The sequence below is a fragment of the Xenopus laevis genome, chromosome 5L, assembly GCF_017654675.1.
Source record: "Xenopus laevis strain J_2021 chromosome 5L, Xenopus_laevis_v10.1, whole genome shotgun sequence".
Classification (NCBI taxonomy): domain Eukaryota; kingdom Metazoa; phylum Chordata; class Amphibia; order Anura; family Pipidae; genus Xenopus; species Xenopus laevis.
Genome location: NC_054379.1, coordinates 92,723,073 through 92,748,915, shown reverse-complemented (window position 1 = coordinate 92,748,915; position 25,843 = coordinate 92,723,073). Strand labels below are relative to the sequence as shown.

The 25,843-nt window shown below is 40.3% G+C and overlaps 1 protein-coding gene and 1 pseudogene across 1 annotated transcript; one reads left to right on the top strand and one right to left on the bottom strand.

Moving 5' to 3' along the window:
* Positions 1-691: 691 nt before the first annotated feature.
* LOC121393913 (inhibitor of Bruton tyrosine kinase-like) lies at positions 692-6,418 on the bottom strand. The gene is made up of 5 exons (XM_041563760.1): positions 6,249-6,418; positions 4,896-5,013; positions 1,357-1,537; positions 1,176-1,254; positions 692-700 (listed from the first exon to the last, which is right to left on the bottom strand). The coding sequence occupies exons 2-5, from the start codon at positions 4,996-4,998 to the stop codon at positions 692-694; spliced, it is 372 nt and encodes a 123-aa protein (XP_041419694.1). The 5' UTR covers positions 4,999-5,013; positions 6,249-6,418.
* Positions 6,419-17,653: 11,235 nt separating this feature from the next.
* LOC121393912 lies at positions 17,654-19,725 on the top strand (annotated as a pseudogene).
* The last annotated feature ends 6,118 nt before the right edge of the window (positions 19,726-25,843 follow it).

Genomic DNA, 25,843 nt, shown 5'->3' with positions numbered 1-25,843 from the left:
AGGCTGGCCGCCATTCTCTTTAAAGGACCAGTAACATCAAAAAAAAATGTTTAAAAATTCGTTAGTGCACAACGAAAAATAAACACCAAGACAAATAAATCTTTTAAAAAGCAAAGCCTTTATTAAGAAATAACTTACAGAAAATCCACTTCCTGTCCTCTTCAGAAACGGCGAAAAGGCGACCATCCACACTGCAGCAATCGATTTCTCCTTCCTGGATATTCACTGACAGGCATCTTCCTCCTCCCGGCGTCCAGCAACAGCTGTGTCTCTCCTTCCCCATGGATCGACTTCCCTCCTTCGCTCTCCTCACCAGCAGCTGCAGCGCCGCCGACCCCGCCGAACGTTCTGCCCGGGCTGTTCCTGTAGCCGCTGCCGGCGACCCCACTAAGCAGAACTGCACCAAGGCTTCAGTCACAGAGGGACTCGGAGCTGCACAATGAGGAGCGCAGGTAAGTGGGAGCTACAGCCAAGGGGAAGCGGGTTAAAGCTTGGCTCCTAGGAGTTAATTCTCAGTGTGAGCGGAGGCAGGGGACGGAGCTCTTTACACATACTGTTCTTTGCCGGTATTGCTCCCATCCCAGCAGCTCCACGTATCTTTCACTGACAGCAACGAGCAGGGCAACTTAGCTCAGTCTGGGGACTTTGGCAGCCGGTTTTGTATTTCTCTCTGCGGGGACCCTCAATGCGACTAATTATCCTAGAAGAAGCAGACAATCAAATACACACGCTAGGATTGTTTGCCGTTCTCCGCATTGTATGAAGCGATGGGAAGGATTTCACACGCAGACAAGTATTTTACACTGGACTGTCTGTTTCTTAGAGCTCCGTCCCTGCCTCCGCTCACAACGACTCCTACTAAATCACTACCCACTCTGTGCCCCGCAGCTGCTGGTGAGGAGAGCAAAGGAGGGAAGTCGATCCATGGGGAAGGAGAGACACAGCTGTTGCTGGACGCCGGGAGGAGGAAGATGCCTTGTCAGTGAATATCCAGGAAGGAGAAATCGATTGCTGCAGTGTGGATGGTCGCCTTTCGCCGTTTCTGAAGAGGACAGGAAGTGGATTTTCTGTAAGTTATTTCTTAATAAAGGCTTTGCTTTTTAAAAGATTTATTTGTCTTGGTGTTTATTTTCGTTGTGCACTAACGAATTTTTAAACATTTTTTTTGATGTTACTGGTCCTTTAAGATGCTCAGGAGCTGCCTTATGTTCCAAAAAGCCCCCTGAAACAAGAACTTTCTTCAGGTTTAGCTGTCTGCAAGACAAAAAATATAAGACACCGTTTGGGTCATGTAACAATCTGAACAAACTTTTCATGTAGAAAAAATATATATAAAAATAGGCAAGAATGTCTTGCTTTGATGCAAGCTTTTTGCACTGATACTCGGACAGAAGGTAAATATCTCCCCTTTCACTGACACAAACTGTAGCGCCATCACTTGCTGACACAAGAGTTATGTTTATATCTTTATGATGAAGTGCGGATACTTGGCGAGGACAACTTACAAATTTTTCTCCATTAGGATCTTGCAAGTATCCTACAAAGCAAGAAATTAAAAATCTCAGCATGAGCACCAAAGTTCACTATTTAATAAAATAAATGCATACGGTATGTATGACAGAGATATTAGTTAGTTAGGTTGGGGGAAAGAAAAGGTATATTTTAATACTTACTTTATACACTTTACATTTACTTTAAATGTCCATTTAAACATGTTATTCATCTTGAATAATATTGGAAGTTTTGGGGGTTATTAACTAAAATCCAAATATATCTCATAATTTAAATAAAAAAAGCTTGTCCAAACTCCCATCCTCAATTTTGCCTTATTTATGAATAAAATAACTGAAATAAAACAAATCGGTAAAAAACAAAATAAAATCGCACAAAACCCTGAATGATATGATTATTTTTCTGACTTTTTTTCTCAGAATCACTTATTTCTCCGTGTTTTTGCCCCAAAACCCTGAATTTATCGGATTACCCAGAGCAAAGCTATCTTCCAATTGGGATATGGACATTTCCCATCGACTTATACAGGACGTCAACAGGTCTGAGATAGCAGATTTTCAGATTCTGTCTTTTTACAGCATAGGGGTAAAATAAATCTTGAAAAAGTTGCGTTTTTTGCCACGAAAAATTCAAGTTTTTGCCCCAGAAAGCCCAACCAGATAAATTTGAGGTTTAGTTAATAACCCCATTAACGTTGTGGGGGTATTAAGGGAGCCAAATCTGTGACACTAGCCTAAACCAGGACTGTTGTCTTGGAGACTAGCAGACTCAAGATGACCCTACCAAATGATTTCTATGGCCTCCAGGTTCGAACAAATATGAAAAACAGTTGCATCACTTGGAAATAGCAGGACAGCAGTAGTCTAATAAATGCAAAGACCTTAAGAGCGCAGTCACAAAAAAAAAAAGGGGCAACAAAAACCATGAATTTTGGAAAAGCTAATTTTAGTGCCTTGAGGGCTGCCCTACAGAGCATTGATTGGGGCATTAGGTTTTCAGCTAAAAACACAGAACAGAAATGGTTGTCCTTTAAAATGATATTAAATCATTACTGTTCTCAATTTATTCCCTTAAGGACTAAACTTAGAAGCTCTAAGAATCATCCTGTGTGGCTTAATACAGAAGTAAAGAAGTTAATGGGAAAGAAGAGAAAGGCATTTAAAAACTACAAATCTGTAGGGACAGAAGCTGCATTTAATGAATATAAACACTGTAATAAATGTTGTAAATCAGCAATCCGGAAGGCTAAGAAAAGAAACGAAGAGTTAATTGCGGTGGAGGTGAAAACTAACCCTAAAAAGTTTTTTTAAATATATTAATAGTAAAAAGATGCAGGTTGAGAGTGTTTGCTCCATTAAATAATGTACCAGTATGGTTGTAACAGATACAGATAAGGCAAATGTGTTAAATCAGTTCTTTTCTTCAGTGTATACAATAGAGGAGTCTGGGTTCACAGGCTCACTTAACTGCACGAATGGTTCAGCTCAATCTAGTCAGTGGCTGACTCAGGATATGATTCAAAAAGCTTTAATACAAATTAATGTAAACAAGGCTCCAGGGCCTGATGGCATACACCCCCGGGTTCTAAGAGAGCTTAGTTCAGTTTTAGACCAGCCCTTATAGCCCTTATTTCTGATTTTCTCAGATTCACTGTCATCTGGTATGGTGCCTATGGATTGGAGAAAAGCTGATGTTATTCCAATATTTAAAAAGGGATTACGATCTCAGCCTGGCAATTATAGGCCAGTAAGCTTGACATCTGTGGTGGGCAAATTATTTGAAGGCTTGTTAAGGGATCACATTCAAAATTTTGTCCTAATGAATGGCATTATGAGCAACAATCAGCATGGCTTTATAAAGGATAGGTCATGTCAGACGAATTTGATTGCACTTTATGATGTGGTAAGTAAGATTCTGGATAGTGGGGGGGCAGTAGATGTGATCTATTGGATTTTGCCAAAGCGTTTGATACTGTGCCCCACAAACGACTGCTTTCTAAACTAAGGTCTGTTGGGCTTAATGAAGTCGTTTGCACGTGGATAGGAAACTGGCTACAGGATCGGGTACAGAGGGTGGTTGTTAATGGGACATTCTCTACTTGGAGTAAGGTTCTTAGTGGGGTCCCCCAGGGCTCAGTATTGGGTCCACTTTTATTTAACTTGTTCATTAATGACTTAGGGAGGGTGTTGTAAGTAATGTATCAGTGTTTGCAGATGACACAAAATTATCCAACCCAATTAATTCCATCCAGGATGTGGCATCCTTGCAACAGGATCTTGACAAACTGGCAATCTGGGCAGCTAAGTGGCAAATGAGATTCAATGTTGATAAATGTAAAGTCATGCACCTGGGATGTAAAAATACCCAAGCCACTTATACCCTTAATGGGACTGCACTAGGCAAATCCATTCTGGAAAAGGACCTTGGAGTCCTTGTAGATGATAAACTTGGCTGTAGCAAGCAATGCTAGTCGGCAGCATCAAGGGCAAATAAGGTCTTGAGCTGTATTAAAAGGGGCATAGAATCACGGGAGGAGGGGGTCATTCTTCCACTGTATAGAGCACTTGTAAGGCCCCATCTAGAATATGCCGTACAGTTTTGGTCTCCATCACTCAAACAGGACATTATTGTATTAGAGAGGGTACAGAGAAGGGCAACTAAGCTGGTAAAAGGTATTGAAAATCTTAGCTATGAGGAAAGACTGGCCAAATTGGGGATGTTCACGCTGGAAAAGAGGCGCTTAAGGGGTGATATGATGACTATGTATAAATATATAAGGGGATCATATAATAATCTCTCTAATGCTTTATTTACCAGTAGGTCTTTCCAGCTGACACAAGGTCACCCATTCCGATTAGAAGAAAAGAGGTTCCGCCTAAATATTCGGAAGGGGTTTTTTACAGTGAGAGCTGTGAAGATGTGGAATTCTCTCCCTGAATCAGTTGTACAGGCTGATTCATTAGATAGCTTTAAGAACGGGTTGGATGGCTTTTTAGCAAGTAAGGGAATACAGGGTTATGGGAGATAGCTCATAGTACAAGTTGATCCAGGGACTAGTCCGATTGCCATTTTGGAGAAAGGAAGGAATTTTCCCCCCTCTAAGGCAAATTGGAGAGGCTTCAGATGGGTTTTTTTTCCTTCCTCTGGATCAACTGGCAGATAGTTAATAAAAAAAAAAGGATGAACTCGATTGACATGTGTCTTTTTTCAACCTTACTTACTATGTTAAAAATGAAGTGTTCTTTTGAAACTTGGGGTTTTTTATAAACAGAACAGTGTTTTATATTTAAACAGTTAATTAAAGCAAATGTAGCGCATATCAAATACCAAATCGATTTTAACATTGTGACATAGTATAAAAACCTGTAAAATAATATATTTACCTAACTGGCCACCATTCAATCCCACTGTATAAACAGCATCTTTAGTCCACAGAACTGTGGGAAACCTTCCAGCAGCGACCCCTAACACAGTCTTTCCCTTCATGGTTTTGGCCTGAATCTGCAATTAAATTAATAATACTTTAATAATCACTTGGAAGTAATCCAGACAGCAAGACACTTTAGTAGTCCCAATATTCAAACTGACTCATTCAGTTTAACGTATCACTGTAATGGAATAGTTTTATAATAAATCAATCCTAAAAGTAGCTTAGCAATACATTTAAAATGAAAAGAATTTCCTAAATGTAATCTTTTTTTTTCTTTTAAGTTTGTAGCCTGCCACACTCTTCTCTTGTACGAAAAACATAACTGGTCTTAAATGGTAACTTTTATAAAAGTATTGCAGTATTTTAAGTTATAACTGTAACTATAGAGGTCCGTGGCTCTTTATTTATTGTTTCCCTGGTCTCTCTCTCCCAGGCAGTAATATAGGAAGGGTTAACTATAGCAATGTGGATCAGTACATATAAAATGAAATATTTGGTCATGATATTCTTATAATTTTGAACAGGTTAGCTTTCCTTTCCTATAAGTGTCATTGGCATTTTGCTACACTATACACATATAAATAGCATTATGTACTCTTTGTCATGTGACAAGAGATTACTGAGCACTATTTATAGGCAATAGAATCTGAAGTCAGGCAATAGGCAATGTTGCGCACCATGAGGCATATAATCATCTATGAATAGCTTCCGCTTTAAGAATGTTCTCATTGCATTTGTTGCAGTCGGTGAGTGACTTCTGTAGACCTCACTCACTGGAAATGAAACCGGGTGGACTTCCATGTACTTGTGTCCGATTTGCATCAAAATTAATTTTGGTTAATTATATGCAGTTGCATCAGGAACAGCAAAATTGCATCAGACTCATGACCCCTTTGTGACTGCAATGATGCTGAAGTTCCAGGAAAAAATAATATGGGGATTGTGCTCAAAATTGCCATGCTCACTGCACTAGTTTATGTAAATGAGCCCTACAATCTTGCATACGTAATGCAATCTCCATATAGATTTATTTTTTTCGGAATTCTAGACAAATGTAACACTTTCTTGGATTTACTACAGGTATTGGCTCAAAAGCTTAGAAAGAAGTTTCCACAAAGGATTTTATTTCATTTCTAGGAGGAGGATTTACAGCCAAACATTTTAACAAAATATGCTAAACGAATGCAAAGTTATATATGCTTCATAATTTGGGTTAGGAAGAAAGTTGTAGCATATATAAGACCATTATAGACGTATTAATTTCACATTACCATTCACCTTACTCGTCTATTCAATATTCACATACCTGCCTTGGAACATTTGAATTTGGAGGGGGCGGCTGAATTCCAAGTTGATTGAAATGTATTTAGTCCAAATGTGTAAACATATCCATCTTCCGTTAGAACTACTGTGTGATCCTTTGCTCCAGCGACCTGAGTACATGGATGACCACGAAGACCTTCCACCAGCCTAGGAACCTTGAAATAAACCACACATATTGTGGCTAAAAAATATTATAATTTCACATTTCAATAATGTCAGAAGCTTTTAATAAGACATGCGGCAGAAAATTAAAGGATATTTTTATAAGACTGAATATGGAACTGTATTGAAAAAAAGAAAAAACATCTCATTGGACCCAAATTAACAGAATACAATACTTTAATTGTCCAAAACAAAAATCCACCTTTGAATATTGCAGCCCTGTTACATGAGTTTCTTTAAAGGAGCTATGTATTCATCTGCAATTTTAAAATGAATAGTGACAATGTTCCACATTTATCAAGAAAGCATCACTATCAATTTAATAAACTATCCAGCTGCCTCCTTGCAGACCTCTTCTCCCCGGCTTCTTGTTATGGACTGGTGTTAATGTCGGACCCAGCTTCTGTCCACAATATCTAGTACAATACTAAAACAACTGGACTTGCTGAGTAATCATTGAAGACATTTCACTACTCATTCAAGCAGCTTCTTCAGTTCAACTGACTAGTTCCCGGCATATAAACTATTCCACTAATTCAATCACAATGGCACATTGTGACTCTTCAGAGAGGTGACATCTGAAAATGATTCTGTGGGGTTACTGTGATAGGTTTTACCAAGGTATCCTAGAACAGGTGCTACTTGTAAGAGTTGCATGAATGGATGTGTGAAGTGTTCTGAAACCGCCGGGGTACAGATGTTACAACAGCATTGTATGTAGCAGACAGGTGGTGTCGAAGGCCCCCTCTCTGAAGAGTTACAATGTGCCATCGTGATTGGATTAGTGGAAGAGTTTATATGCCGAGGATTTCCAACACCAGTCAGTTGAAGAAGAAGTTGCCGGATGAGTAGTGAAACGTCTTCAATGATTACTCAGCAAGGCTAGTTGTTTAGAATTACATATACTAGATATACCATGACCTGGATGAATGAAAATCTTCAGAGTCATTATGTCCACAATGTTCACTAATGGACAGGAATTCCTTTAAGTGAACTGAAGGAGGTGGTGGCAGGTTTTTTCAGCTAGCCCTAATAAGCAGGGCTAAAACAACTTCATGCCATAGCTTGTAAAAAAAAACATCATTCCTGAAATAAAAATAAATCCTTCAAGAGCAATGAAACACAATATTGTCAGTGTTTTGTTACGGCTAAATGCAAGAAAATACCCTGCCATAGGAAATACTGAGAATTGCCTATGTGAAAAATGCAATTTGCATGCTTATTTGAGCGATAACGCGATTTGAGTGTTTTGGCAGAGTGAATTCCCAGCATTGTCTATGGCAGAATATCTTCTGGTAAGAAGTTTCTGTAACAAAATGCTGAGCGACAAATAGCACCATGTGTCATTGCCCTAAATACATTATGTCCAGAAATTTTATGTAGACCATACTGTTGATGCAGGTAAAAAATATTTAAATATTTTTACTCTTCTGCAGCACTTTCATTCACAGACTGAAAATGTAAGTCATTACTTCTCCTGGGCTGGAATTTCTTAGAGCTGCCTGGCCCAGTTTGACTATGAACATGCTGGTGTGACCAAGATGAAGCAGAGGCGAACATAGAAGACTGCTCACCACAGTTTTATGACAAGCCCTTTGACATCAGACTGTTTAGATTTCGTTGTATCAATATACCAGTGGAAAAACTAAAATAACCGGTATGCTCTGGACCTGGAGTTTCCATAATTAGGATCTTCATGCCTTGAATCAACTAGAAATCTACTAGAAAATCATTTAACATTAAATAAATCCAAAAGGCTGGTTTTGCTTCCAATAAGGATTAATTATATCTTAGTTGGGATCAAGTGACTTAGAAAAAATTACAGCATTTTCAAAGTAGGCTTCTTATAAAATATACATTACTAAGAAACAGCCAGCTTGTGATGATTTAACTAATTACCACACAACTAAGGTGGATTAACACTGAATACCAGGACTAAGAGGATTTTGCTGAACAGCAATTTCTCCCATTAAAACGTAAGGAATGAATCAGTGTGCTATGCTTATGAATAAGAGCATGACACAAAGTTGATTTTAATATGTTTATGTCAAATAATATGAATTTTTACCCGATACTATGGTGTGATGTTAGTTAGCATATTCTTCATACACAATATCCTTCTTACAGAATATCCTTCGTAAAAAAGAATATGTTCATGTTTATATCGCTGCTCAGTTTCAGTAACATTTATACCAACGGACTACTGTCCTGGAAGCTTATTTAGGAAATCTGAAGTTGAGATTAAATTAAGTTATAAATAATCCAAAATCAAGCTTCACCCCTAGAGTCCTGAATTGGGTATCTGTGGAATACCCACAAAGTGTTTAAGTGTTGGGCAGAAAGACTAAAAGATCCCTGACCATGCTGGAGTTCCAAGAGGTACCCTGCTTTAGTACCCAGGCTGATTGCGGTATTTCATGTAGAGCAAAATGAACACCTCTTGAACACACAGAACAAATGAAAGTGTGATCTGTATGATCTAAACCATAATGCCTCAATATGATAAAAATGTATATAAAGAATAGGTACATTTCCTACAAGCCAGCGACAAAACTAATCAAACTCAACAGGAACCATCAAATTAGTGTAGCAATTTTGCCCCAAGAAGACTAAACCAATTTCTAAATTAAAGGTTTACGTTACATTTAACACTGAAATACAGTAAAAAATATAGATTGTAAGTTGTCACATGTGATTCTTATAAAAATGCGGTACTATGTAACTCTACGAGGCAGATTTATTGTCTATACTGTCAAAATTCAACTAGGGAATTATCCAAACTCGATTACATTTTTTTTTAAAAAATTGGAAATTTAGAGATATCAAACTCTGGCCCTTTAAGAATTCAAATTTGACTATTAGTCACCTAAAACCTGCCGAATTACTGTTAAAGTCAATGGAAGAGTCCAGGGTCAATTTGGAGATGTTTGCAGCCTTTCGGAGAAAAAAACTCTAATTGAGTTTAATCAAATTCGATTATTGTTTTTAAATCGTTTAAATTTATCCCAGTTTTATTAATTCGATTTTTAGAAAATCAATTTCGACTACTCGAATTTCGAATTTATGGGAGTTTATGGGAGTTCTGAAAAAACTCACATGAATTCAATATTCCACCCTTGATAAATGTGCCTCCCGTGTTTTATGTATATGTATCTTGTTGATTTGTTGCAGTGATTGCCCCCCATGTCTTATATAGATACATACAGTACACACAGTTGATATGTACATATTTTTTTGATTATCACCTAACACGTATCTCAAACTGTTTTGTGTGATACCATATGAATTTCTTTCTGACTCGCAGTTTCGCAGGCTGTTAGCCAAAACTCTTATTCCACTGCTGCACAATTAACTGTAGATACAGTAAAGATAAAAAGAAAAAAAAAAAAAGACATTAGGCCATCAAGTTCAACCTATGTGAAACCTTGCTATCCCATAATGATTCAGAGAAGGTTAAAAAAAAAAACAGTCAGGAACCATCCCCAATTTGCTTCACAGAGGTAAAACCAATACCTGGATCAACTTGTATTAACCCTTTGCCTGCCAACGATACATGTGCCACATTTTATGCAAAGTAACAGGTTTAAAGTTACACTATGGGGGAAAAGGCATTGCCTAGCAAAACACTTTTCCTAAACCATCCTTAACCTGGAATCCACCGGCAGGGAAAACAGGATTTTTGATACTCACGTTAAATCCGTTTCTCTGTAGTCAAAAGGGGGACACAGGGACGATGGGGTTAAGCTCCATCCTCCAGGAGGCAGGACACTTAAATAAAAATTAAAGGGGGCGTGCCCTATTGGGCTTAACCCTGCACACTGTGCTCTAGCCTTCAGTTTGTCCCAAAGACTTTGCAACCAGAACAATAAGAACAGTAACCATAAGCCGAGGTAAACCAGGAACTATCCTGGAACGAACAATGGTTAAGCTCGTTCTAATGGGCGGGAAGCCCTGTGTCCCCCTTTTGACTACAGAGAAACGGATTTAACGGTGAGTATCAAAAATCCTGTTTTCTCTGTCGTCTTAGGGGGACACAGGGACGATGGGGACTTAACAAAGCAGTCCCAGAACCGCAGGGTTGGAACGAGCTTAAATAGACCCAATAGTGAAAGGTAGACTGTAACACTCTTGACCGAGGGAAGCCTGGGCTGAGGAGGGAGTGTTGAGTCTGTAATCTTGCAGGTATGTACAACCAGGCAGCTGCCTTGTAGCTGTGGCCCAGTGGGTCAGAATGTATCACGCCCAAGAAGATCCCACTGCTTAAATGGGCTCGGATACCTTCTAGTAGAGACCTTAGTTCGAAAATATGTCTGATAAGCGATAATCGGATGTACTTGGCAAAGGAATCATGGAAGTTGCCTGACCTCTTCGAGGTCCCGCTGGTAAGAAGAGAGAGCGAATTGCGGAAGAACGTAACCGTTTCCTGTATCCCCGGAGTGCTCGGATTTCGTTGTTTGTAGAAGTTGGGCGCAGCGATGGCACTAAAATCTCCTGATTAATATGAGATGGAAGAATGAAGGAACTGTACGTACTATTTGCTTTATCTTTGTGAACCGGAGAAGCTGGATTATGGAACGGTGCCCTCAGCTCAGACACTCTCCTGGTTGATGAAATGTCATCAAAAATGCCACCTTGCAGATGAGCCATTTACAAAGATTGAGTTCAGATATTCAAATGCTGGGTCCAGTAAGACTTAGGTACGAGATAAGATCCTAACCTGTGGCAGGTGGGCGAAAAAGGACCGAGCTACAAGTGCTACTCCTTGCAGAAATGCACAATGCATCTTTCACCGCTAACAGAGGCTGGTGAGATAGATACCCGTAACCTTAGAGAGCTAGCTGTAAACTCCACTGCAAAAATAATGATACCCTTGGAATGTGGAGTTCCAGGAAGGACAAGTCAGCCTCTTCACATCAGTTAATGTACAAGTGCTACATCTTGTAATAGGCTCTCGAGAAGTAGATTTGAGTGCCATGAGTATTGCATATATGAATTCTTCTGCTTGCCCTTGTCTTCACCAGCTGTACGCAGACATCCCGTCAAGGCGAATAGACCCGGAGTGAGGTACATTGGACCTTGCCACAGGAAATTCAGTACTGCCCTCTCGTCAGATAGTTGTACCTAGGCCCGTACTGCAATCCGCAACACGTTGTGTCTGGAGCCTGTATAGAACTACTACTAATGCCGTGGAGATAACGGTCTGATTTTCTAGCGGACCCGAGGTAGTATAGTGAGAAGAGGAGGATTGCGTTGGATCAAACTCCCCCTCGAAGTGTCATGGCATCCAATCTAGATGCCAATGTGGGCAGCCAGTGAGAATCCTGGAAGTCGTCTGTTGGCATTGAAACCCGTTAGATATATCTGAGGCTGTCCCCAGAGATTCGCAGGTTCCGTGAATGCTTCTGGGTAAAGCACCGCTTCACCTGGATATACCTGGTTTTGTCTGAGGAAGTTTGCTACAATGTCGGGCATTCGTAGCATGTGTATAGCTGATAGTCTTACAAGCTTTCTTCCACCCAAGCTCAGGCTTTGTCCACTGCTGCTAGTGCTTCTCTGCTGCCCGTTTCTCCTTGTGAATTTATGTAGGCTACAATGGTGACGTCTTCGCTGTAGACATACACCAGTTTTGCTTGTAACCGATGTGCCCATATGTTTAGTGCTAGTTTTACAGCTCGTAACGGCAAGGTATTGATTGTCAGCATGAGCTCGTCTGCGCGGACAGGTTGCTCTATATTGCATTCCGGTCTTGCAGACTGGCACATGTGGGTATCACATTCCATTTGAAGTCTCCCAAGACTGCCCTATGGTTAGGTTGTTTGGCTGTAACCATTACTGGAGAGCCGTCCTAGTAGAAACAGGTTGATGATTCTGGACAGAGGATCCCCTTTTTCATGGTGATTCATTTTGTCTGAAGAGGACGCAAGTGTATCTATGCGAATGGAACCGCTTCTGTGGTCAAGACCATTGGCCCCAGCTCTCTCATTACGAAGAGACTTGTTGGTCTCTGAATGGAAAAAACAGTGAAAACGATTTGACCTCTGACCCTGTCCTGTTTGTCCCATGGGAAACATAGCGACTGTGTAAATGTGTTGTGGACATGGTATCTGGGAGCTGGGTTGTAAGTTGGATTCTTTACTGCTTGATAGCCCACTGGACTTCCTGAAGTATCAGCATGGTTCGGATCCCGAGCCTTCCTGGCCTTGTCTTCCGACCTGGTCTTGAGTAAAGATCGTCCAGGTGTGGGTGACAGAACTCCCCTGCAGTCGCAAGGTTTCTGCAGATCCTGCCATCAGAATACGAAGAGAGTCAAAACTGTAGCGCTACCAACCGGTAGTGGCGATTCGCGAGGAAAATCGAATATACCTCTGGTGAGGTGGCCATATGGGAACGTGCAGATAAACCCCCTGGATGTCTACTGACATCATTAGTTGCATTGAATCAGTTATTGTAGGGTTTCCATTTTGGAACGCATGAGCTTGTTCAATTGTTTGAAGCCAAACCACAGTTGGGAACTATGAAGCGTTGGTTTTACACCACCAGATTTCTTCGGCTGTGGTACCTGTACAATAGTTCTAGACTGCTCCATCCTGGCAATAAGTTTAAAAGAGGGGTGTTGGGGTGCGATGGCCCTCCTGGCAAATGAACTTCCGGGAGGGGGTGGGGTTTAGGGATGTGACGTCTAGGAGTTATCCTTCTGTCACCCTTTGTTGACTCATGCAACCAAGGAATGAAGGCTTCGACCTTCTAGATGGTCGGTTGTTATCGAAGTAACTTGCCCCATATCTCTTCCCCCGATTTTGAAGGAGATGCCCCGTCGTGAAGTAGTCTTGTTCTCTGAGTACTTGAATGCACCTTGGCCACAACAATTTTGACGCTTAGCCGATCCTGGAAATCTGGATCTAGGTTGGGCCAGGAGGGTAGTTCGCCTGTAAATTGAGCAATGATTTTCGCAAGTTCTTCTCCACATAACCATTGCCCTAGGACTGAAAATGACAGATGTCTTTGAACGGGGGTCTGCTTGAGCAGTTTTTGATGCACAGGTTCTTCCCACAGCAACAGACAGAACCAAATGCGGGCCATTTTTGAGAAGTATCTAAGGAGGTAACACATAGATAAATCAATGCATCTGCTGTTTCCTGAGTGGCTTACAGATCACTTCTCAGTACTCCCTTCTCAGAAATCCTTCATTATCGATCCAGGTTTGAATGGCTATGGACACCCAGCAGATGCCAGACATAGTTGTAGTGCTGACACGAAGATAATTTGCTCTTAACAGCATTTTTACCGTTTAACTGCCGGTCCCTGATGCTGCCGCCTTTAGTTATTGGCACGTGGTAATTTTGACAGTCTAGATTCCGGATTATCTATACCGAGCCTTCGTATTGCCAAGGGATCTGGCTACTTGCCTACCAGTTCCTTTGGAAATGGATATTACAACTTCATTTTAGCTCGGAATTTTCTCTCAGGAGCATTACATTCCTCTTGCAGTAGACTGTTTATGAGAGACTTAGAATCTCAAACACACCTTCCTGATTCCGTCAATTTCATATTGACTCTCTCTTTCCTTACTCGCATCATGAATTTATACTTCCCTACCAGAATTATTGGAAGGTGAAAGTTTTCCCCCACAGGGAAAATGCCCAGTCAGGAATTGACCTGACTGATAATTACAGTGAAGTCATCCTAGGGTTAGTTCATGTGCTACCCGATGACTAATGACTGCCAGTCTTTTCCTAAATTTACAGCAAAAAACAGGCAATCCTTGTCGTGATGCTAAGGAATTAGGGAGGTGACTTGCCAAAAGAATCTTATGGTGATACAACATAGCTGCCTCCCGGTTCCTGTTTATAGTCTTTAGTGGCATACCTTGATTGGTACTGCTACTGGACTGGGGTTGTTATCTGAAGCAGATTTGGCCCCTTGCCCCACTGAACAGCACCGCACATGCAATAAACCACCCGTGCTGTGGGGGTACTCTCTCTCCTCCCCCGGCTTAGCTGTAGCCCACTGGCCTACCTGCTGTCATTTGTGGGCCCCTGCTGGTGATCATGCATGCATGAGTTGAATAACTGATGCTGGTACAGGAGAGCCTTAGGCACTGCGGATTTGACCTTTTTGCACCGCCAGAACGTGCTCGGTATCTTTGTGGCAGTAGCTGCATAGCCAAAACACCACCATGCAGTTCACAGCCGATGTGCACCGCTAGTATTACAAAATGGCCGCTGGAACGCATTTGTGTTCCAGCAGCGCGTGCGGCAATGCAAATGGCGCCGGACTCTCAGACCCTCCAGAGTACAGGACCTCACCTCAGCCTCCTGGCGATATGAATGCTAGCAGCGCATTCGGTTACCGACCGGTAATTATGCAGGAAGCAGCCGCTCTGCGCCGCTATTATTTCAAAATGGCCGATGGAACGCATATGCGTTCCAGCGGCGCGCGGCAATGCATAATGGCGCGGGACTCTAAGTCCCTCCTGAATGAAGACGCTCACCTCTGCCTCCTCTCCTGGCGATATGAATGCTCGCAGCGCATTCGGTTACTGACCGGCATGATGCAGGAAGCCATCCAGGAGAGGTAATAGCCGGCACTGAGGGACCAATTGAGCGCTATTCCGAGGAAGGGAGGAGACAGAAATGTTGGTCCTCCGTCACCTGAAGTGAGGTTTAACCCGCAACCAGGGGAAAACTCTTCGGAGGTGGGTTAGGAGGGAGGGAATTCTGCAGCAGAATAGCACCGCTGGAGCCCTCTGCCCATAATTACTAAGGGCTACCACCGGCCAGACCCTCTACCCTCCAGTGAGGCGCAGGCAACGTCTGGATGGTCGTTATAGCCTTCAAGGCTAGGATTTGACCCCGGTGTGCTACTCCATGTTGGGGGCTTACTGTAGAAGAGACAGGTAACTCTGCTCTTAGTATCACCCCAGGTGTCAGACAGGGCTGACCGTAGAATCATATATTCCTAGATAGAGTGCGTAGTCCAACCTCCTGGTAGCAGGACACTTAAAAAACTGAAGGCTAGAGCACAGTGTGCAGGGTTAAGCCCAATAGGGCACGCCCCCTTTAATTTTTATTTAAGTGTCCTGCCTCCTGGAGGATGGAGCTTAACCCCATCGTCCCTGTGTCCCCCTAAGACGACAGAGAAAGAGATGTGTTAATTTCAGCATACTTGTATTTTCTCTCTTGCAAAAAAGGCAACCAACTCTATCTTTACTCTATCTAATGAATCTGCCGGTACAACCACTTCAAGGAGAGAAGCTTCACAGCTCTCACCATAATAAGAAGGAAAAAACCTATACACACCTTGAGACATTTCTACTTGTTAATAGGGGATTCAAAACTGCTCTACATATTCTAAAGGGATTGTTTTTGATCACTAGATATTATGCTAGTTCAGAATTTCCCCACAAACTCCATAGACTTTTAAAGTTTTCAAAGTTGTAAAATCACATGTGCACTGACATTGTGAAATTAATTCAACTTTTCAATTGGACTACATTATTTATTTATAGCTTTTGAATGATTGTAGCTTTCACTACTGTCTTCTAAAAACAAATGTGTAATTGTTCTAATCAAATTCCATCAAATGATAGTAAATAGTGCAAACTGGAGAGCAAATTGTCTAAGAACATCACTATCTGCATCATACTAAAAGTTAACTCTACGAAGGTAAACAATCCCTTTAAGCAGCAGAAACTCCAGAAGTTTTGAGACCTTATTTCCTATTACCATTTAGGTGTGGAAATGAATTTGTTTCAGAATATTGTAGGCCTGAACCACTGTCACAAAAAGTTTATATCAAAAACGATATAAGTCCCAAGGCCTCTTCAAGTAAAAAATATTAATTTATTGTTATTCATATTAAAACAGTAGCTAGTACATACTACCCCACATACCCCACCTTACGCGTTTCGCACCCTCCGGCGCTTAGTCATAGGATACACCTATGACTAAGCGCCGGAGGGTGCAAAACGCGTAAGGTGGGGTATGTGGGGTAGTATGTACTAGCTACTGTTTTAATATGAATAACAATAAATTAATATTTTTTACTTGAAGAGGCCTTGGGACTTATATCGTTTTTGATATAAACTTTTTTGTAGTTGAATGCCTTTCTGAACTGGGGCGAGTCCCTTGGGCCTGGCTGATTAACTATATGGACTCCCGATTTTGAATTGAAATATCTGAACCACTGTCACCCTAATCAAGACTTGGGGTTAATAGAAATCTGTGGGACACATTGTGGCAGTTTACAACACTCAATCATCCACCAGATACTCCAACATTCGGCATTACAAACAACAAGAGAGTATAGGCCTTCGAGATATGGCCAGACAAATATCACTGAACTACAGACAAATATCATTGATCTACAACTCCCATGATTAAGCCTCGAAAGCTAATGCTGGCTGCTGTACCTAGCAAAAAGCCAATCCCGTGCATATAACTCTCTCACAGACAGTTTCCATTAGATAAATGCCCATTTCTCCTGTTCAAGATGGCACACCCCCTTCACAAAGCTGCCACCCAGAATGACAGCTGCTACGGCTCTGCTTTGTCAGCGCGAGTGAAACCCAGAATGATATAGATGCTCTCACCAGTCGCTAGTTGAAGAGACAAAAGCTTGGTTGGCACGTAAAATCTACAAAGACCACCTCGGCCATTAGGCTACAGTAAGAACATAGTAACACTGCCGGCAGTCGTAGCGTTAGCTCCGAGAGCATCTTGTCCATTGGCAGTAAGCTGCACTGTGATTGGCGGAGAACTGACAACACTACAGTGTCCATTTTAGGACATGTTCCTGCATAACTAATATGCCGCATGCGCTCTCCCTCTGTCGAACCTATTGCCTGCACGTGTCCACACTCTGCGGATTCCTATTGGCTATTACATGCTGGGGGTGCAGCCAAATAATGCAAGAGGCAAAACTGAGGAAAACAGATGAAATACACCCAGCGTTAAAGCTGCTAAGGAAAACGGATAGAACACAGTTGAGATTTTGTGGAGGAGGGTTAATTCTCTGGATTCCGCAACTGAGATGAATGACGGCTGGAGTATAGAGAAGGAGGCATGGAGTATAGTGGATGTAAGGGAGTGCATGAAGTATGTAGCAGGAGGTGATGCCATAGATGAGGGATAAGTTATTGGAAAGCACGTTGTGGAAGTTGAATCATTAGGGATGCAGGAGTTTTGACAAAGGGAGAACGCATGTAGCACAATGACGGAAGTTGTCCTACAATGGACACCGTACATTCAACCTTTGTACTGGCAACGCGCCCCTACAGGCTGCCTTATGTGCTTCAACCAGGAAATCGTCAGGCCAGTTTGGCTTCATGTTCAGACGGAGGATATTCAGGCACGCTGTGTCAGTGAGTGTGCTCTGAACAAGCATGGGGCTACACTTAACACGAGCACTCCGCAACTTTAACCTTGAAAATCGGGCTCATGGGCTTATTGGCAAGGAGAAGCCAAGGCCTGCACCCTCCCACCCGAAAACAGAGGATGCACTGAGGGCAACCAAAACACGTGAGTAATGGGGGGGGGGAGATGTTTACTCACAGCAGCCTAATTCTGGCATTCTCACTGCTTTTGTGTTTTTTTTTTTTTTTATGAGCAGAATTTTTTTTTATATTATATATTCTAAAACATTTACTAGATGGGATGTGAGAGAAATGCATGGTGGGAATTGTAGTTCTTCACTTCAGTGGTTAGAGGTCACGACTCGTGAAGCCTCTCCAATTTGCCTGAGAGGGAGAAAAAATTCCTTCCTGACTTCTAAATGGCAATCGTTTGCAAATGCAACAAATGGGATCCTTTATTGCTGATTTTTTTGAATAATATTTATTTGGGGTGCATTTCTGTTTTAATCAGATCACCCAGACATTGAAGATAAAATCCGTAACAAAGATAATCTGCTTCTGGACAAGGCTGAAAGAAGTTTATGTTGACTCAGTGACCCATCTTCTGAGGTAAAGTTATTTAAGCCTTCTTTTTTTTTTAACATCCAGCCAAAAGATGGATTTCTTTTGTTTTGTTTTACTATACTTCAGAACCAAATTCTCTTCAATATAAAGTCCATGCTGTGTGCGTGTATATTATATATGTGCCAGTATATTGTTGCTCCCTCAATTTAATAAGGGACAGCAGCACAGAGCATGTGCAGTGAAACAGCAGAAAATAAGTTGGGGAGCAAGCGGGGCATCTTTGAATTCACAAATCTACACTGCTAAAGGGCTGGGGTTGCCTTGGGCTGGTACAGAGTTTTTAAAAATAATGGTGCAGCATTTTAGTCTACTTCTTTGTAGGACAGTGCAGTTATTTAGTAACGGCAGCACCAGACTGGGGTATCTGGAAAGTAATTATATTCACTGGAGGTGCCTAACACCCCCCCCCCCATCTGAGTGATTAATCCTTTCCTTCTACTTTAAGCTTTAGTTTTTCTGTTAAAGAAGAAACATGAAGTAATAAACAGCATGTTGTACAATGTGTAAAGGAATTAGTGTTAGCTATATCATTGTGATTATAATGAGCTTCTCAGCAAGGCACCATAGAGCGAACCTCTTCTCATCAGGTAAGTCATTAGAATCACTGGGGGTGCCTAAAATTAGTAAATGGCATGTTTATGAATTATGTAGAGGGATTTATGTAAGTATATCAGTTATATGCCCCTTTTAACTGTGCATTGAAAATCTGATCAGTACTTCTGATGGAACTGCCCTGAAGTAGCTGTGTGAATTTAGAAAACAAGCTCACGCCTTGAATGTATTGAGAAAAACCCTGGAACTCGAGTGTATTTGCTTGGTAAAACAAGTAAGCCAACAATTGTTACATTTATAAAGAAATGTGATATTGATATATTTTTAACCATTTAAATAGGTACAAACCAAGAGAGTGCATCTGCGCAAGAAGAGCTTAGACTTCCAAAAACTCACTGTGAATCGAGAGTCCCTTATGGATCTGGATGTAGAGAGTATTCCTAAAGGAAAGATTTCTGTGCTTGAGGCACTGACACTTCTCAACAACTATAAAAATTCTCCAGAAACCTGGGACTGCTAAGAAAATATCAGAAGACTACCACTTAGACTCCAAGAATACCCAGGCACTGCTGGAATACTTTATACCTTTCAATGTGAAAATCATTCCACCCAAAGACAAGAAGCAAATTACAGACTCCTAGAACCCTGGAACTTAATAGCAGAAGGCAATTTATTTATATTTATTTGAGAACTCTGATCTGATGAATATTTTGTTTTCTTTAACCCTTCTTATCTGTGATTTCTTGCATTAAAGTCTTTGTGGTATGTGGGATAGTCTGTCCCAGTGTACTCACCTTTCTGCATTCTATGCAAACTAGACTTCTTGCATCCCTTTCTTATATATTTAATCTTATACTATATGACACAAAGCAAAAGAGAGATCAGTTATGTACTTGCTTACCACTTTGTACGTTGGGTCCGGGTGCTCAAGCCCCACACCTTCAACTTAGGGAGCCATACATGGAACACACAGAAAAACAGGCTGGCACTTTCCAGGCCACAAACAGGAGTAAAGTCAAAGCAGCTCAGTTGAGTGAAAAACGTACTAGTTTATTTGTATCAGTACATAATTGTAAAAAGATTTAAACATTTTGTGCCTCAGGAGCGAAATCAATCATAGACTTATCTTATACCATCTCAAGATATTTCCCAATATTGATATTGTGGTCAATATTTTTGCGTAGATTATAGGGCTTAAGTTCCATAAACTAACAAATCAACACATTTTCAAATGTGTTCTATAGAACATGAGATCATCTGAATTGTAAGTTATCCTATCCACTGAATACGTAATAAAATATCCTACAAGAGGTTCTGTTTGGCAGTACACCTGACTTTTACTCAACCAAAAATTGTTTCCAAACCAGGAATTCAAAAATAAGCAACAACTTTGAGGCCACTGGGAGTATTCTTCAGAAGCAGGCTTCATAGCATCTGGCAAAAATGCCTGTGGCCACTCATATTTTATTTAGAACTGTTGTGTCCCCTTGCTTTAACCCTTTAGATCTTAATGCCCATCTGTCACTCAGGGGCTTCATTATCTTAGCTAATTCTTTACAGGTGCTCATCTTCAATGAGAAGAGACAATACTGAGCACAATTATAGAATATCTCTGAGGACAGGTGCCTTTACTTTCATTACTGCAATATTCATTATTAATTATATTTATTTCATATCACTGAAAAAGTTCTAAACTGTGGTATAACAGGGTTTCTTAAAGAAATTATACACTTCTCCAAATGCTACTGCTAATGAATTATTATAGATGTTACAGGTAATGGTGTTGTACCATGTTAGCTAGTCAGAGTTATCGAGTAAAAGTTTTGTATGAAACATTACAAAAGTTGTATTACGATGATATTTTCATTGGGCTAACTATGATTAACAGTAGCATATGGATATTCCTTAACAGTTTTTAAACATGTCGGCACTTGGTCTGGGACAATAATTTGTAGGGATGCACCGAATCCAGGATTCGATTCGGGATTCTGCCTTTTTCAGCAGGATTCGGATTCAGCCGAATCCTTCTGCCCGCCAATCCGAATCCTAATTTGCGTATGCAAATTAGGGGTGGGAGGGAAATCTAATGACTTTTTGTCACAAAACAAGGAAGTAAAAAAATGGTTTCCCCTTCCCACCCCTAATTTGCATATGCAAATTAGGATTCTGTTCGGTATTCTGCCGAATCTTTCGTAAAGGATTCGGGGGTTCAGCCCTAATAATTTAGTTACAAGTTGCCCTACAGGAACTCTTTGTGGGTCTTGATAATAAGTCGCTTCTGCTTGAAAAAAAACATATATATTTGCACTCAGATCACAGTGAAAATAATGGATAAAAATATAACACCCAGGGGACTCGGGCAAATTCATTAAGATTCGTAGTTGCGCCAGCATCCGCTTCGCTAGGCGTATTTTAGCCAGCGCTACGTTAATTCACTAAAATCCGAAGTTGCGCTCAGGGGAAGCGTAAGTTGCGAAGTTTGCGCTAGCGTTAATTCGCAAAGCCAAAGTTACGCTAGCGATGCTTAATTTGCATGTGGCGCCAAATTGAAGTTATAATGGAGGTATATGTAGCATCACTACACAAGCCTGGGAAACCTTCAAAACAGCAAATTAAAATTTTTATTTTGCCCTACACATGTGCCCACTGGTATATTTAAGGTGCCAAGAGTTAGGAAATGTAGGGGGGAAGGAGGGTAGCCCAAAAAAATTTCGATCTTTTTCAGCCTATCACCCATAGTAGTTACGTCCGTTGCGCAAATTCGCCAGACGTAATGGTGCGAAGTAACACTAGCGAATTTACGCCAGCGTCCGTTAGTGAATTCGGCGAATTAACGAAAATGCGCATTCACGCTGGCGTTAGGTGCTTCCGTCTTTTAGTGAATTTGCCCCTCAGTGGGAGAAAGTGCTGGCAATTCTTTCTATTGAGATGCTTCTGCACAGAACGGCTAATAACAGGAGTAGCACCTTGTTACATTTTCTGATCCCTCCAAGCAGCATTGCAGTACAAAAACAAATACAATCATTTTGTTGCTTAGTTTGCAGCACTTTCCTTTTCATAATAAAGGCTGCAAAGGATAAATGAAATATTTATTTGTAGAGAAACTCATCACAACAGAGTAATCGTTTTAAAACAAAGCTATTGTCTATTGTGGGGGAACCCAACCTTTTTTACTCGTGAGCCATATTTAGATTTAAAAAGAGTTGGGGAGGCAATGCATAATATATATAGATATAGATACTGTATATAGTATGTATTATCGCTGATAAACTCTATCTCAAATTTGAAATAAATCTGCCCCCATGCCTGGCTAACTGGCTCTTATATCACACTGGTTGGAAGTACCTTTGCTTGGGATTGACTGTTGACCTGCATAACTCAAATGTGTTGGGAGATCTTTATTTGGAGAAAACCTTATGGTGCACAGACATTTTGGGGCAGATTTATCAGATTTGGAAGTGCAAAAAACTTTGAAATTAGACCATCGAATAGGCTTGTTTGATATTCGAAGTAGAATTCGTAGGATTTTTAACATTGTACGATCATACTTCGAATAATACGATTTAATCGTGACGATCGTACGATTTCACTTTGAACTTCTAAAAACTTAGCCAAATGTTGGCTATATGTTCTAGGATGTCCCCATAGGCTAACATAGCAATTCAGCAGGTTTAAGGTGGCAAAGTGTCGACATTTTTTTAAGAGACAGTACATAAAATTATCGAATGGTCGAATAGATGAAGCATTTTTCACTTCAAATCAAAGTCGAAGTACCCAAAAAATACTATGAAATTCAACGTTTTTCCATTCAAATATTCACTTCGAATTCACTTCGACCCTTAGTAAATCTGAGCCTTTGAATTGCACTTTTGGAGCGTTTAAGAAAAAGATAAAGAACCAGTAGTTGTAATCTGTATGTAAAAAAGTGTCTCTGTTATTTATTATATTAAGGAATATGTTAAAATCTTTATAGGCTAATCTACAAAAAAAATTAAAAAAAAGCAAGATATCTGCCAAAGTTTCTTAATGGAATATGTTAAAAAGTGTGTTTGCAAATTCTCTAATTTCCTTTTATTTTTTGGTTTATCTTTTTGCTTCCAAATTGTTAAATTTGATATGTTATTCAGCATCAGATGTTAAACAGGAACAAGGAAAAACATTACAGGCCACTTTAGTATCAAGTAAATTACATTTTCATTTCAGAATGCACAAAATGCATGGTTTCATTTCTCTTTGTAGAATCAAATCTTTGCCCAAACACCATAGGCTTTACAGATGGGAAAAAGAATCAAAGAAGTGAATGCAAAGGGATATATTTTATTAAAAAATGTTTTTCAACACCTTGTTTTTTAAATAATGAAATTATACAGTATCTTGGTATTCTGCAAGATCAGGGTCCCATAAATAGAAATATCAGGCTTCAGGTTTCCTACAATAACTAAATGTGGACAGATAGAAAAAAAACTCCAGTCAACATGAACTGATTCAGCCAGAGACTAACCCCTACCCCTTTGGTACATGTAGCAATGGCATCTGTTGTCTCCTGCTGGGAACTTTTAGTACTGTCATGTGCAGTGTGACTTTTATAAAGCTGGTTTAGGTACATCTTCCAATATGCAACCTAAAAAATTGTAGTATCATTATGTTTCAGTTTCAAAAAAAATGGGTTTATTTTACAATATGAATTTGCATATTGCATTGTCACTATTTGGATATGATGTTTCTGAAATGGGGAAGTACAATATAACCTTATGAATCATTGTAATTACATATAAGGTTATGAATGTTCCTTTTCTTTTGGAAGCATTAGGTAATAAAGCTCTTGTTTTTTAAACATAAATTACCGAGTGCAGTTTTATGAGGTAATGTTTTTCAGATTAAATATACATTCCTCTCAGATGTCATGTAGGACCGCTAACCTTTCCCATAAGAAGTAAAATGTGGTACTACTGGTCTGTATAATTGATTAAATCATTACATTTTCAGCTTTAAAGAACATCTATTTAATATTGGTCATTTACACAGTATAGGGACGGAAAAATATGCAAAATATGGATGGAAATCAACATGTTTTGTGGCCACTTGCACCCAGCCCTGCACCATTCTACATTGTCTTACAGACATGAATGTTCCCTAATGAATATGTCACTACCTGCAATTTGGCTGTACTGTATTCATGAGTGGCAAGTGGGAGGCTCTGCCAATCCCCTAAACCTGGTGGGTGCAAATTTGCAAAACCCTTAGAATGTCAGGGGCCCACTTTAAACATCCTATAATGCTCGCATGTTAGTGATCTTAGTCACTGACCTAACCTTTATCGCCCTAGAAAAACTATGCCACTAGAGTGGTATTATTTACAACACCTTACATCTCACTCTCAGTCACTAGGGTCAAGTGGCCAGACAGGTTACCTGAATTCTTTATTCATGTCTCCACTTCCTCCTTCTAGGTAGGCAGAAATAAATAATAATGGCAGTCTGAACTGAAACCTTTTCAGAAAAGCCTGTTTATATTGAATACTAAACATAATAAAAAAGATTTGTGTTCATTTGCTGACCCATAGGATTACCTGACATCTCCTGAGAACTAAACTCAACAACACTGCCCAAGTCTCACAAGCAATTGCTGAGTTTTCTAACTCTGGATGAAAGTGAATGTTTCACCACTGCCTTCTATAGGAAATACTATAGGAAATATTGTTTTCCTAATTTATTTTTCTATGATCCCATCTGATGTAGTGATATAAGAATTTATCATTTTATACCAGGATCTCAGGATTAGCTGTAAACAAATAATAATAATTATTCCTCAGATATGTTTTCCTATTCTAACTATGCTCTGTTAAATCTGCATCTGGGCTGCAGTGTACATGTGCTGTAACATTCAGGTGCAGCAAAATGGCAGTTGGTCACATGGTATGCGCACTTCCTGTTATATACCCATCATCCCTTGCAAAGTAACAGTTGGTTGCAACGACCCTTGGTTGTCTTTGGTGCTGCACCAGCATTTGGAGATTTTGGAGATTTGAGCGACTTCCAAAGCGATTTTTTTTACAGTGAGAAGAAAAGAACTTATCCAGGGATGGACTCTACAATCAATATGATCAAGCAAATAAGATCTCAGCTTGAGGAGGACAGCAGGATGGAAACACGTGAGAGGGTTAAGAGAAAGAAGGGAGCAAAGCCCAGAGATAAACAACAAAAACCCCACAAAAAGACAGAGCGAGCCAAGAGAGAGGAGAAGGAGGAAGAGGGAGAGGAGGAGACAGAGGCCTCTTGTATGAGAAGAAGGAAGAGCAAAGGTGGAAAAGACCAAGAAGCAGCCGACAGGGAATGAAGCAGAAGGTAAAAAGGATCAGACTATCCCATAACAGAGTGTAACTGTCTCTAACTGTCTCTTCAAGCTTGTTACCTATACCCATGGCTATTAGCCACAGGACATCATATTTTGACCTCATTGGCAAAGGCAAATTCCCAGCCTGACTGTAACATGGTATTTAATGTATTAGATACAGTGACATTGGAGCACAATCACTCTAAGGGAAAGCTGTCACTGGTCCATAACTGACATAAAAAACAGTTGCAAATGCCTAGCATTAAACCTAGCATTAAACAGTTTGCCTCCTCCAGTTATCCACTTGTGTCTGTCTGACTATATATCTATCATACCTATTCATCACTCTAGCCAACAAATCCTGATCCTTTCCTATGAATCCCTCATTTATTCTCACTACTGTGTTGTTCCCTAAGGAGCTGTGTGCCCATTTCAGTCCTTCTAATGGTTACCATAGTGTTCTAGTAGATCCTATGTATGTCAACACTGATGGGGGAAATTAAAATGTAATTAAGCTTTATCAATACTGGAATACGAATACAATTAAATGCTGA

What these genes read in the sequence shown, in the direction of transcription:
- LOC121393913 (XM_041563760.1), bottom strand. Translation starts at nt 4,998, where the DNA reads ATGAAGGGAAAGACTGTGTTAGGGGTCGCTGCTGGAAGGTTTCCCACA. An exon ending in ATTGAATGGTGGCCAGTTAG is followed by an intron (nt 1,538 to 4,895) that starts GTAAATATATTA and finishes CTTGCTTTGTAG; the next exon opens with GATACTTGCAAGATCCTAAT. An exon ending in TGCAAAAAGCTTGCATCAAA is followed by an intron (nt 1,255 to 1,356) that starts GCAAGACATTCT and finishes TTTGTCTTGCAG; the next exon opens with ACAGCTAAACCTGAAGAAAG.